The 13,751-nt window shown below is 38.9% G+C and overlaps 1 protein-coding gene across 2 annotated transcripts in view; it reads left to right on the top strand.

Moving 5' to 3' along the window:
- The window catches only part of EXOC4 (exocyst complex component 4), a 634,133-nt gene that overhangs the window by 88,676 nt on the left and 531,706 nt on the right, over positions 1-13,751 (top strand). For both annotated transcript variants that reach the window (XM_033099157.1, XM_033099158.1), the window contains exon 7: positions 802-976. In XM_033099157.1, the coding sequence (XP_032955048.1) occupies positions 802-976 (175 nt within the window). The remainder of the gene's footprint in view (positions 1-801; positions 977-13,751) is intronic.

Genomic DNA, 13,751 nt, shown 5'->3' with positions numbered 1-13,751 from the left:
GAGCTGTCTCTGAATATACAGCTGCATTCTAGAACTAAGGTGAGCGGTTCTCACCCTAGGGTGGCTAAATGCACTGACATGGAACTCAGCTTTTGTTGTAGGCCCAGCTGCCTTGCAACCTCATTTTGTGTCCTTGAGTCTTTCAGATTGACGTAATAATATGTGTCCAGCATCTCTCACTATGAAAAATGAGATCATGCGATGACTAAGCTGCTCCCTGTCGTGAACATCATATTGCTTGGCAGGGGTGGGTGTATTTTTTTTTTTTTCAGGAACCTGGGCCATGCATTTGAACGGTAGTGAGCCCAGCTGCCCACAACTAAAAGGATTAGGATCCTTACCAAAGTGCCCAGTGCATGGCTAGGGAATAGCATGTTCTGTGTAACATCTGAACTGTTGTCTGAAAAATTGCCTGAATTCCTTGGAGAAACTGTCTACATGAATACAGGATAGTGGTATTGTAATCATTAAAATATGTTAAGAAGGACACACATGTTTATTGAGCTGCATACTGCTGGTTTAGAGACGACAGTTGGTTTTAAAATTCTTCCGTCCTTTCTATTTTATAGCAGAGGAAACGTGAGGCATAGATAAGTTTTCCAAAGTTGCTCAGATCCTATGTCTGTTTGCAATCAAACCTGTTGAAATCGATTGTTGTGCTGTTTACACTGTCGTGTGCTACTTCGCTTTAGTTGGGTGGTTTTCTGGCAGGCCAGTGGAAATCATCTTTGTGTGTATATGTTTGTGTGTTATTTACTTGTTTTTTTTGTTTGTTTGTTTGTTTTTTTTCCTTTCGGCTAGGTTACTTCTAGAACTGCTGGAGTTGCTGTTTGACAAGTTCAATGCTGTAGCCACTGCACACTCTCTGGTCCTGGGGTACCTACAGGACACCGCCATGACTCCACTTACCCAGCAGGAAGATGTCAAATTGTACGACATGGCCGATGTGTGGGTGAAGATCCAAGATGTCCTCCAGGTAAGGTCCTTTCTACAATGGATGCCATCTTGATTCAGAGTAACAGGTTAGAACAACACCAGAAAAAGCAGCCACCTAGAATATTCCCCTCATCTAATAAGCAGAGCGAAAAAGGAATATTTCTATTTAAAGGCGAGGCTGTTGATCTCATGGACTAATATCACCTTCAAAAGACCTTTTAACAAACTTGTTTTGCCAGGCTTTAAACTTAGAAGGAGCTTCTCAATATGTAGCAATCAGGGATGTACATTGTCTGGCTTTTGATTATAAGATACTTTACTTCACTGGAAGTAGGCATATTTTAAGGTAACCAATACTAAAATGTTCTTAAACACTATTTCATAAATGTATACTTGTATGTAGCTTAACTTTTTGACCATTTTTCTACAGTCAACTCTTGCATACTTTGGAGTAAGTGACTGGTCAAGAGCTTATTTTGAGATGAGAGTAAATCTATAAGTATGAATGTATCATTTTGATTGATTTGTTTAAGATCGGAGGGATGATATCACTGTTTGGTATGATGCTGCAGAGATGGTATTTAGAAATGTTATTATATTTTCTCTCCATGTGCCAGGAAAATATATTTGACTTGGCCAGATGAAAATTAGAAATACAGTTAAGAGACAGCTGAAACAAATTTGACATAACTAAATAGAAATGTCTTGGTTAAATAGTACCTACTAATATGAAAAAAAAAATTAAAGTATATGTAGGGAATTGAAAAAATATAACTGTAGGAATGAAATTACTTGCATGGCAAATAGGAGTCTTGCAGGAATAAATAAATCATGAATGGAAGTTGTAGTTAGTTTTTAAGAGTATAGACACGTTCCTGGTGGACTGAATGATTGATTCTTGGTTATTCATTCCGTAGACATTTTTTGGGGGGCTACAGTCTGTGTGCTTTATTGATGGTTCAATAAAAAGAATATGGATTGCAAGTATATTCCCTGAAGTTCTTTTTGCCACTATGTCAGCTACTATAAGTCCATAGCAGGTATTGTGTATTGAATAAAATATCTTTATTGTTTCAAAGCTGGTTATTTAACATTTAACATTTTATATCTTGGTTTGCGAATCTGTCATGTAGAAATAATACGTGCCTTTCATGTTATATGTTCATGCTAAGGATGAAATACGTGTATAATAGATTTTCAAGCTATTTCAGAAATAGTTAGAATTAGGGACCTCATCTGTAGGCCATGATGAAGTACCTCTTGCTATTAGCACCCCTAAAACTGGATGGCTCAGGCTATCGGCACAGTCAGCTGAGAGCAGAGGATACGCGAGGCGAGCTCCACAGTCGTTCCCGCTGCTTCCTTGGGAATGCTTTCCACACTGTGGCATAATGAAGCCTAAACATAGAGTAGCAGACTCTCTAAGCAGAGATGAGAGGTCAGGGATGTGGAGGCACCTGGAATTTGTGGGTTAGGATAGTGGAGAAGAGGGACTGCACCAAGAAGGAGCCCCAGAAATCTGGCAAGAGTGCCCTTGAACCTTTGTTCAACACGAAGCTGCTGTGCACACCATAGGGCCTGTTAGAAAAGAGCTACTGAGGGGCTGGGAGCTGAACGGAGGTTCCAGAAGTTGCCAAATGCTTGGAAATGTTGGAGTTCAGACCACTCAGTGTGGGCAGAACTTGTTGAACATCCTATGTTTATGATATGACCTCAGAGAGGTTATGCCTTAGAAATAAGGACGTCCTAGTTGCAGAGTAAGGGTTACTCTAGATCTCACATAACAAAGCCCCAAACCAAGTCTGTGGTATCAGCACCATCTACCTGTATATTAAATCCCCGCCAGAACAAAACTCACTGTAAAGTAAGACAGTATAATCCAGAGTCCCAATAACGAAGCATCCATAATGTCCAGCATACATCTTGTGAAAAGGCAGTTATGTGACTCAGAACTGAGCTTTCAAAAAGTTGATAATATCTGAAATGAAAAGTTCACCAGATAGATTTAGCAGCAAATTACCTAATGTAGAAGAAAGAAACAGAGAGCTTGAAGATAAATCAGTTGAAATTATCTATACTGACACACAGGGAAAAATAGACAAAGGAAAAATGAACAAAGCCATAATTTCCTATGGGACAATATCACGCAGCCTAACATTTGTGTAGTTGTAGGTACAGCAGAAGAGGGGAGAGAGAGATTGGGGCAAAAAATTGTGGAAGAAACAATGACCCAAAATTTCTAAATTTGTTGAGGAACATAAATCCACAGATCCAAGTAGCTCAACAAATCTGAAACAAGATTAACGTAAAGAAAAACCTAGACACTTCATCATCAGGTAGCTGAAAACAAATCTTAAAGATAGCCAGATAAAAAAAAGACACATTTCTAGTGATAAAAATTTTCACTAACTTCTCATGAGAAGCAAAACAAGCCAGAAATCAATGGCTGGCACTTTGAAAGTGCTGGAAAATACAAAAATTGTCAGTCTGGGATTTTATATCCTCTGAGAATAGCCTTTCAAATGAAGGTAAAATACAGGCATTTTGAGATGGACTAAAGCTGAAAGACTTTGTCACCACTAGACCTCGATTTCAAGAAATGTTGTAGTTTTTTCAAGTGAAAGGAATATTATACCCGATAGTACCTATCTCTAGGAAAATATAAAGAGGGCCAGAAGTAAAGACTAAGAATATAATACATTTCTCATTGTTTAATTTCTGTTTAAAGCAAATAATAATAATAATAATATTTGTGGGTTTTATAATATATTTAAAAGTAAAATGTGTGACGGTAATTGCACAAAAGATGGGAGAAAGGTAAATGAAACTGCCCTGTTCTAAGTTTCTTGCATTATACAGGCATACCTCAGAACTATTGCAGGTTCAGTTCCAGGCCACCGCAGTAAAGTGAGTATTGCAATAAGTAAAGCGAGTCCCAATCTTCTTGATATTGGAGAATCTTGCCTTCAATTATTTTTTAAAAAAGTAACCTCTGTGAAGCTCAATAGAGTGAAGTGCAATAAGACGAGGTATGCCTGTATGTGAAGAGGTATGATCATTCAAGTAAACCGTGGTAAGTTCAGGATGCATACACCAGAGCAAACACTAAAGTGTAAAATAGGTGTATTTTACAAAAGTTTGTAAAGGGGATAAAATTGAGTAGTGGATAAATGATTAATCCAAAAGAAAGCAGGAGAGGAAGAAAAGAACAATAAAAAAGGAAAGACAAAGAATAAGAAAGATAGGTTGACTAGAAAACAAATAGCAAGATGTTAGACTTTGACCAGCTGCATAAATAATTATATTAAATGTAAATGAATTAAATATTTCAATTAAAGGGCAGAGTTTGTCAGATTGGTTTTAAAACAATGAAAAATAAGACCAAATCATGCTACTATGAGATACATTTTATGTTATTTATTACTTTTTAATTTTTAAATCGCAAACTTTTAGAAAGGTTGTAACAATAAGAACAGTACAATGGGCATCTGTATACCTCATTATTTAGATTCAGTTATTGTTAACAGATTGTTACTTTTATCAGTGGTTTTCAAAGGGTGATTTAAGGCTCCAACTTCGTATTATAAATGAGATATTTGTTTGTTTATTTAAGCAGCTTAATTGAGATATAATTTCATACTGTAAGATTCACTTGTTTAAAGTATAGACTTCAGTGATTTTTAGTATTTATGGAGTTGTGCAACCATTACCATGATAGGATTTTAGAACATTTTCATTACCCTAAAAAGAAACTCTATGTCCATTAGCAGTCATTTTTTCCATTCCCCACTCCCTTCACCCCTAGGATGTGTTTAAGACACCAAAGAGCTATCACTTGTGTTACACCTCTGTGACTTGTAGTCCCCAAATACTACACTTGGCAATACTATTGTTATTTCATGATAATGAATATGTACATCATTGGCATAAGCTATTTGACAGACAAAGAACATAAAACTAAAACTTATCTAATAGTACAAGGTGTGAGGTCTACCAAAGAAATAACATTTCATTTCACATTTTGTGTTTAATTGGTTTGAGGTCAAGGTATGGTGGTGTTCTTTGCCTTCTTCCTTTCTCTTCTTCCATTTTTCTCCCCCTCTTACCTATCTACTTTTCTGCCCCATCTTTTTTCCCCCTTACATATGTTTTAGAATGACCTTAGTCATGACTTGAGTTATATGGTTGATTGTTTCTTAACTATATTTTCTACTCTTCGTTATTAGTAACGCACAGATTTGAGAATAAAACCTTTCTGCATAAGAGATTCATCTAAATATTTTAAATTGTAATTATACAATAAAAATTGTTATACAACTTTTGAATTGTTTTTATGTTCCTATATTTTCCAGTTCCCTCAAAATTCTTTCAGGCTACAGATTACTGAGTAATATTAGGCTATATATACCCACCAGTAAACTGGATATGCAGTGGCACAGACACACAAATGAATGCAAGAATGGTAGTTGGCACAATGTGTCATATATCTGAGACATGTTGAATGGACCAAGAAAGGTTTTGAAGGTTGATGATGAGCTGATCCTGAGAGGATTCACAGAGGGAGAGGAGGGAGGAATGGCACTGCAGATAGTTGGTGGAATGACCAATGAGAGGGTACTGTAAGTGGCAACAAAAGGAATGAGCATTCAAGGATATTCAGGGGTACGTAAGAAGAAGAATGGTTTAGCTGTAACTACGAGTTTATTTTGTGGACTAGGAGATCAGTTTGGATAGGGAGATCGAGGTGTAGGCTTGGAAGACCTAGTGTCATCTAAGAGGTTTGTTTGTGATTTATCTTTAGACTAATTTTTTCTGAAGCTGGATATATATATTAGATTTATCTAGGGATTGCTTCCTAGCCCCATTGTAGACCTCCTAAATGAGAATCTCTTTGGTAAGGACTGGATTCTTTGGGGTTTTTTAAGCCCCTAAGATGATCCCAATATGTTGGTTTATGATCCTATAATTGGGAATCAGTGTTTGGGCTAGTGTTTCTCAAAATATATTTCCTAGACCAGCAGCATCAGTGTTACCTGGGAACATGTTAAACGTGCAAACTTTTATCCCTACCTCAGCCTTAGCCAATCAGAAACTCTAGTGGTGGGGCCATACAATCTGTGTTTTGACAAGCCCATCAGGTGACTTGTATGCATGGTGAAGTTTGAGGAGCTTTCTTTTTAGTAATATTGGACCTTTGAGGATTTTGACTGGGGTGTAATGAAAATGAAGAATTAACATGGTAGCAGTGAAAAGGATTGACTGGAGAGCATGGAGACTAAGGAAGAGAAACTATTTTCTAGGCTAATGGAGAATCTGGATTATATTATTTGATGTATTGTCTAATAGTGAAATAAACAAAAGAGAATTTCATGGGGCATGGTTAAGGAAACAAAGAAGAGAGGTCAGGATTTGTAAACTTTTTAGGAGTCTTTTATCTGTAAAACCATGTAGTCAACATGTCAGCCTGGTTTGCAATGTAACAGCTGTTTTAATGATACTTTAGTGTTAAATTATTGGGGCCGACTGTGCTAGATATTAGGGAACAAAGATGAACAAAAGATAGAGTGCTCACTGGTGAAGTGAGGGGAAGCCTGCGTGTTTAGTGTATGTTTTCCCACTAAATTCAGTGTTAGCGATCTGGCAAGAGTGGTAACACAGAATGTTCTCCAACGTGGAGGGGTTAGAAAAGAAGAGTTTTGCTTTTAGTGCCCATGTAGAGTTTCATGTTTAGAGCCAATGTAGTTTTCATACACTTGTTGGTGGAATGCTCTTAGGTTAAAGTCCTAGCTGGAGGACAAAGTCATTGAGGAGACCAACAGAAACCTGCCGTTGAACCTGTACATAGATGCACGAAGGTGATGGGATCATGTGATGAATGGAGTTACACGTGTTTGGAGTTCAAATTCCAGTGTTTCTTCGAATGGAAAAGGTTTCTTTCTGAAAAATTGAAATGATTTTTTGTTTACTGAATCTTGGAAAATAAAATAATTTTTGATCTTGTGAAGACTTCAGCAACGTTCCTCCACGGGAACCTGGGCTTTCCCTGGCAGGCAGAATCCATCGTGTAGTTGGAAGGCTCATTTGTCTCGGCATGTTTGTCTCTGGAGACAGCTTAGCGAGGAGACAAGGCTGTAGCTGTCACAGTAACAGGGTGTCAGAGTTTTCTCCTGGCGTCAGCCCTGTGACCACACACCGCTGCCTTCCTTTTCCAGTTTCACACTCTTTTTGAAGCTGCGATAATAGAAATACATGTTTTTGCCCCTCTGAGCATCAGCAGCACTTCCCAAAATGTCAACTACTTGGTGACATGACTGTCATACTATTGGCTGCACATTTTCAAGTATATAAGATGTGAAGTACACAAGAAACGCATAATGTTCCATTTATGGCGGGATTCTGCATAGCAGGAAATAAGAGGATCACTTTGAACAAACCCATCTTTCAGGTGTTATGATTCAGAAAAAAAATCTCACTTTTTTCCCCCATATCTTTTCAAAACAAGACTGCCCATGTTGCCATTGTTGGCTTAAATGTGTAACCAACCCCTTGGTGTGCTAAGCAGTGTTCTATAGATGGAGGCAGGGGTTCTACTGACAGTGTCGTCCACCCACAGCGAGCCCCAGAACAAGTCACTTCATTTTTCAGTGCCTTGATCTCTCTTTCTGGAGATTAACAGAGACAGAATGTAAAATCATTTCGCTTTTGTTAACTGCCACATAAATGTTTATAAATAGTGATAAAATTAACCTCATACAGAGGGAACTTGAAGTTTGCTGTCAGGTAAGAAATCCACAAATCTTATTGGTACTGACCCATGACCTGGAGAGATTTTTCGAGGAGACGGATGCAATTTCTGTTTCGAATCCCGGTTTAAAACTGAGTTATTCTTAGGTTTTGTTTGACCCGTTGAGGATTCCATACTTTTAAGTAAAACTAGCTTTTTTTTTTTTTTTTTTGCTTTTTTTCAGTATTTCAGGCCAGTTGACGTTGTGGAATTATTCTTGCAGAAATAGCTTTCTTCCTTTCTCAGCCTTTAAAACTTTTTGGTAGCCTCTTGTTTGGGTGGCATATTAAAGTCATGTATGTTGTCAGCCGGGCCCCTCAGTCTCCAGAAAGGTGCCTGCTCCGAGAATTTGTGTTCTGCTTTGTCAACAGAGAGTATGTTGCCCAATGAACAGAACTAAGTTAACATTTGAGGGGTAAAGTAGAACTCTTCCTCTAAATTGGACTCAACTCCCGGTGTTGTTTTTGTTCACAGTGTTCACAAACATACATGTAATCTGGTTAATGAAATCTTCTGGATTCTGTTATGCTAGTCACGGTCCATCTTAGTTTTGTCTTCTCTACTGTCTTAAAACAGGGGTGTACAGTCAGAATTCCCTGTGGACCCCGCATCTGGAGAGCTTCCCTCCATAGGAGTTCAACTGATTCTAATGCACAATCCGGTTAAGAGCTAGGATTAGTGAGTATTATAGGTCTGGTCATATTAAAACCAAGAGTATTAAAGACGGTCTTAAGGACTGTGAGAAATTTACAAAACGTGAATTTAGTTTAATTTGGAAAATAGATCATTATTGCATGTTTAGGAGAGTGTTTCTGCTACATACAGCAAATAACTATAGCAAGTTAAAACTCCATAAAGATGGGAAAATGCTTTAATATGCACACACTTTAGAGGGAAAAGAAAAACTAAATGACTGAGCTATAATGGATCTCCATTTACAGATTTTGGTCAACTTTATTTAGGGCAGTAGCCCAACGAGAGCAAACATAGGTGATTCCTGTTTTTGACTTGAGTAGTTGAGAATGTTGACAAATACATTTTATCATCGAAGATTTTTTTTGGTGTGGAAACAATTACATGAGAACGTTTATAATTATTCTGCTAATAAGAAAGGGGGTTTTCTTATTTTGCTTCTTCCCCCACCCCTATTTACTGTATGAATTTTCTAAATTTATATTAATTTATATATTTTTTTTACCTGATGAGGAAAAAATGTTTCTTTCTTTAACAGTTTCAAAAGGAATTCATGAAATGATCTTAATCTTGAGGGAGTTAAGACAAGAACATAAATCAGGAACACTGTAGAGCAGTGTAGGGTCCCGTGGAAAAATGTCAGTGTGCACAAGTGCTAGAGAAGACCATAGAGAGGAGGGCAGGATGGGTTAAAGTAGAGTTCGTGGACAAAGTGGAACTTGTACATTTAACATAGTTAAGGTTGAATACATAATATGAATAGGATTATAGAAAGTTGGAGAGAATGGACGTTTTTTGGTTGGTTGGTCTGTTTTCTTAGATAGTGTTACCAAAATATAAGATTGAATAATGTTAGATGACAGGGAAATCTTTGAATAAGCTGTTGAGCAGTTTGGACTTGCCCCTTTTGGCAGTGGGCTGTTACATATATTTCTTTTTAGTATAGAAAATTTCAAACATGTTCAGAAATATGTAGACATGTAGAGTGAACCCCCATGTACTCATCATCCAACTTCATCAGTTTCAGGAGTTATCACTTTATGGTCACGTTGTTTCATTCCTACCTATACTCATTCCCTTTCCTTTATTTTGAACAAAATCCTAGAGATTATATTATTTCATCTGTATTCCAGTATGAATCTCTAAAAGATAAGGACACTTTAAAAAAACATAATTGTACCTGAAAACAATTTCCTTATTATCAAATATCCAGTGTTCACATTTCAAATTGTGTCAGATGTTGTAATTATATATTTTTTACAGTTTGTTCCAATAGGATCCAAATAAGGTTTAAATATTGCAGTTTGGCACGTTTCTTAAGACTCTTCTAATCTGTGAGTTCCCCTTCATCTCTTTATTTTGTTTTTCACCCCTTGAAATTTATTTATTGAAGAAACAAAATAATTTGTCTTATAGAACTTCCCACATTCTGGATTTTGTTGATGGTTTCTCCATGGTGTCATTTGCTATAGGTTGGTACAAAAGTAATTGCGGTTTAAAATGTTAAAAATAATTGTAAAACCGCAATTACTTTTACACCAACAAATATTATTATCCTGTGTCTTGGGTCTAGATAACTAATCACATTTAAGTTGATTTTGGGGGACATGATTACTTCATAGATGATGGTCGATGTTATGCTTTTTGATAGAGGAATAAAATGGTGAAAATATTTTTAGGATTATTTATCTGGCAGCAGTGTGCAAAATTAATTGGTGGGGAAGCAAATGGATGGAGAGATAACGGTAATGCAAGTTCAATTCAAGAGGGAAAGGCTAGGCTAGGGTAGGACAGTGAAAAGGAGGACAGGGATTTGGAAAGAAGAGTGAGTTTTTGAAATCTTTTAACCTTCACTCTGAGAAACGGAGAGTCATGGTCAGGGTGAAGCTGTGCGCCTTGGTGGTTGGGAATTAGAATCAGGAAGATGGTGTTTTGTCCCTGTTGCATTTGAGGTATGGGCAGAATATCTTTTCGAGTTGTGTTATAGGCAGGTAGAGATTAAGCATGGGAGGCTAGGAGAGAGCTTAGGGGAGGAGGTAGAAATGTAGGGGTCATCTGAGTGGGGATGGTCGCTGAAGCTGTACCAGTGCACCAGCTCAGCTCATGAGTGTAGAAGTGAAGCGAGGACTGTCTTCCTGAAGTACTCCATCAGCTCAGTCAGCTCTCTGTACTCGCTACCAGGAGCTTATCATACCGTCCCTAGAGATTGGTTTTTCTTGTAGTGATGCCACATTTTGCCTTTCTTTGCTTTCGAATTTCTTCATCCTGAGTGGGTGACATGGTAGCAAATTTTTGAGCAGGACCCAAATTCTCTTCAGGTCAAGGGCGATAGCTTTCCCAAGCTGGCGAATCCTTGAGGGATAGGGACAGACAGCGTGGAGAGGAAGTAAAAGCCTGTGTGAACAGGTCTGGAAGGGAGCCTGGAAGAAAGAGAAGACGCAGAGCAAGCAGGACAAAACGTATGTTGGGTCAGCCATAGGGATAAGACCCTGGAGTTGAGATGACTTGATATTATTTCCCTCTTAATCACTGTGTTCTGCAGCTGGACCTACGCCGTGGCTGAGAAGGGCTTAGTGAGGGTGGGCAGCAAAGTGTCTTGATATCCTCTCCTGTACGTTCATTCTTATGTCCATCCGAACTCCAGTGAATGTGTTTAATGGGAAGCCACAAAAATTGTACGTAGTCATAGAGAAGTTCTTTCTAACTTGAAAGATCTTAAGAAAATGTGTTATTCAGGGATCTTAAACCGTTTCGCAGTGTCATACCTACGCACATATGCTTTCTGTATACTTCTGCCTAGTTGTAGAAGGATGGACAAAATAAATGTTTCCTGCCAAATCTATGCCTATAATAACAAGCACGTGTTGAAAAAAGGTGATGGGCACTTCTTCCCACGGGAATTGTCTTCAAAAATCATTTAAATTGTGTTTATCCTTAATCAGCTCATGCAAGAAATCTTACAGCTTTCAAAGGTGCAGATTTCCTTTTTTAAGTCATTCTCGGCTTCCCAGAAGTATTTGTTGGTGTTGCCAAAGCATTGCGTTGCACTAATGAGTGGCATGAACCTTTTTTTGATTATCGACAAGTTTTGAAGGGTTTTGAAACTATAAAGTGAACAATGACAAACAAAATTTGGCGCTTTCGATAGGAATCCATCTAGGGAAGACAAGGGCTGCCGCCAAGTGAACTGCACACAACAGATGACGAAAGCTCAGCACGCCACAGCCAGTCTCACGGGGGTGATAAATGACAGCACATGAGATGTGTCAGCAACGTGATATGGCAGTGGAAAAGGCCAGTGCTATTTTTGGCGGTGATGCGCAGGACGGCATCTCATCACGGATCTGGGGCCCATCGTCCCTGTCTCCCCAGTTCTGGACACCTGTGCTTTGGGGTGACAGGCGGAGGGGTAGGAGTCCCCAGCGGGGCATCTGTAGTGGTGAAGGACTTCAGAGGAGGCAAGTTGCAGTGCTTTTTGGAAAAGCTGGCATGTTTAGGAATGAGCAAGGAAGCAGAGATGTAAGCCTTTTCAAAGGGGACGATACTCAAGAAAGATTGTCGCTGTCAGGTTAGTCCCTCAGAGTTAGGACTCCTCAGGCGTTGGCATCGATTTAATACAGAACAGTTTTTGAGAGGTTACTCATGCATTTTCACAGATAACAGATGATCAAAAAGGGGCTCCAAAGAAAACTTAAGCAAGTACTTGTTTATCGTCCACAGTGTTTTTATCGAGGGACCAGTGCCTGCTATACTGGGAGAGGGAATACACAATCGATAGTGTAGGTCAGATGCTTTGGATTGGAAGCTCAAATGCAAACACGCTGGGAACAATGGTGGTGAGACTTTCTAGTCATTTTTAAAAATTCAAATATGAAATAAAGGAACTGTTTACTTTCCACAGTGGTGTAGGTGAGCACAGCATAAAGACGGTAAGTGCAGAACGTAAACTGAATGTCAGGGACTGTGTCTACAGTGAGAACTACTGGGCCATAGGATAGTCCCCGAGGAGAACGGAGTTGGATTTCACTGGGCATTTGATCCTGGCAGAATTGAGTGTGTATCAGTAGGGAAATAGACTGGCTATCCCTGTAGGCGTTTTCATTTCTTCTCTGTTTCTGGTCCCTTGCTGATGATCTGTTCACCTGCTGTGATCAGAGAGAAATCCAATCTCTTGTTTTTGTATACCCGTTTTAGATGCTCCGCTGATTGACATAGGCTAAAGGGGAGCTTCGCTGACCTGAAGTTGACCCTGCACCATCCCCCCGGATTTTGTAGCATTACTCCCCTCTGTTTGGGACGCAGCACTAGTAGGGTCAGTAGGTCGCTCTACTGAAGGCGGGCAGATTTGATAAGAGTTGACTGGTGCGTATGGAGGTCAGGGTCTTCAAAGACACATAACCCAACAAGGCTGCAAGCCGGCCTCCCTGGGGTGCTTTGGGAATAGAAGAGCTGCATTATTTGGGGAATAATGCCAGTTCTTCTCCCCTCCTCCCAGAATTTTACTTTAAGGAAAAAGGATGTTCGGCAGGCTAGGTGATCGCAGACCTTCCTGTATCCTGTAGAAATGCGACAATTTCAGGTTCCTGGATGGGAAGGGGCTCCCGAATGGAAGCTGGACTCCTTGCAGTCTGGGGACGATGTGTGGGCCAGCCTTTGTATCATCAGAGAAGTAACTTGAAAACCCAAAGCAAAATTTAGCGTCATTACAAATGGCCCGTGTTTCCCTGTAATGAACAAGTTTGTTGAATAAGATTGTTTTCTTGGCTTGGCATTCAAATATCTCCACAATTTAGACAAAGCCTATTTCTCTGTGCTCATTCTCTATTCCTATAGAAATGCTGTGTTCTAATTAAGTTAGTCTGTCCCTATCCTCTAAATTGGACTGTTCTCTCTCACACCTGCACTTTTATGTATACCGCACGTCTTCCACTGTCTTTGCCCCATCCTTGAATACTTTCTCTGACGTGCTGCAATCTGCTCTATCTTATCACATCTATGAAGCATTCATTGATCATTTCCTTTCAGAAACTCATTGCACTTTTCGCTTTTATTACTCATTTGACATATCTCATAGTTCCATTTTTCTTCCTCTGCGGAATCTACATCTTTCCTTTTCAATCAGATAAAAGTCCTCTGGAGGACCATTTCTTACTTGTCTTTAAATTTCTCACAGTGCTTTCGCACTTTCAGTTTTTAATTGAGAGAAGGAACGATTATTTGTGAGTTGAGTTTCCTCCTACCCCCATAATTTGGCACAGCTTCTTATGTGTAGTATGTACCTAATAAATACTCTTTGAATGAATGAGTAGTAGATATCCAAAACATATCTGTTGATTGG

The sequence above is a fragment of the Rhinolophus ferrumequinum genome, chromosome 26 (genome assembly GCF_004115265.2).
Source record: "Rhinolophus ferrumequinum isolate MPI-CBG mRhiFer1 chromosome 26, mRhiFer1_v1.p, whole genome shotgun sequence".
NCBI classification, from domain to species: Eukaryota; Metazoa; Chordata; class Mammalia; order Chiroptera; family Rhinolophidae; genus Rhinolophus; species Rhinolophus ferrumequinum.
This window is presented reverse-complemented; position numbering and strand designations above follow the sequence as displayed.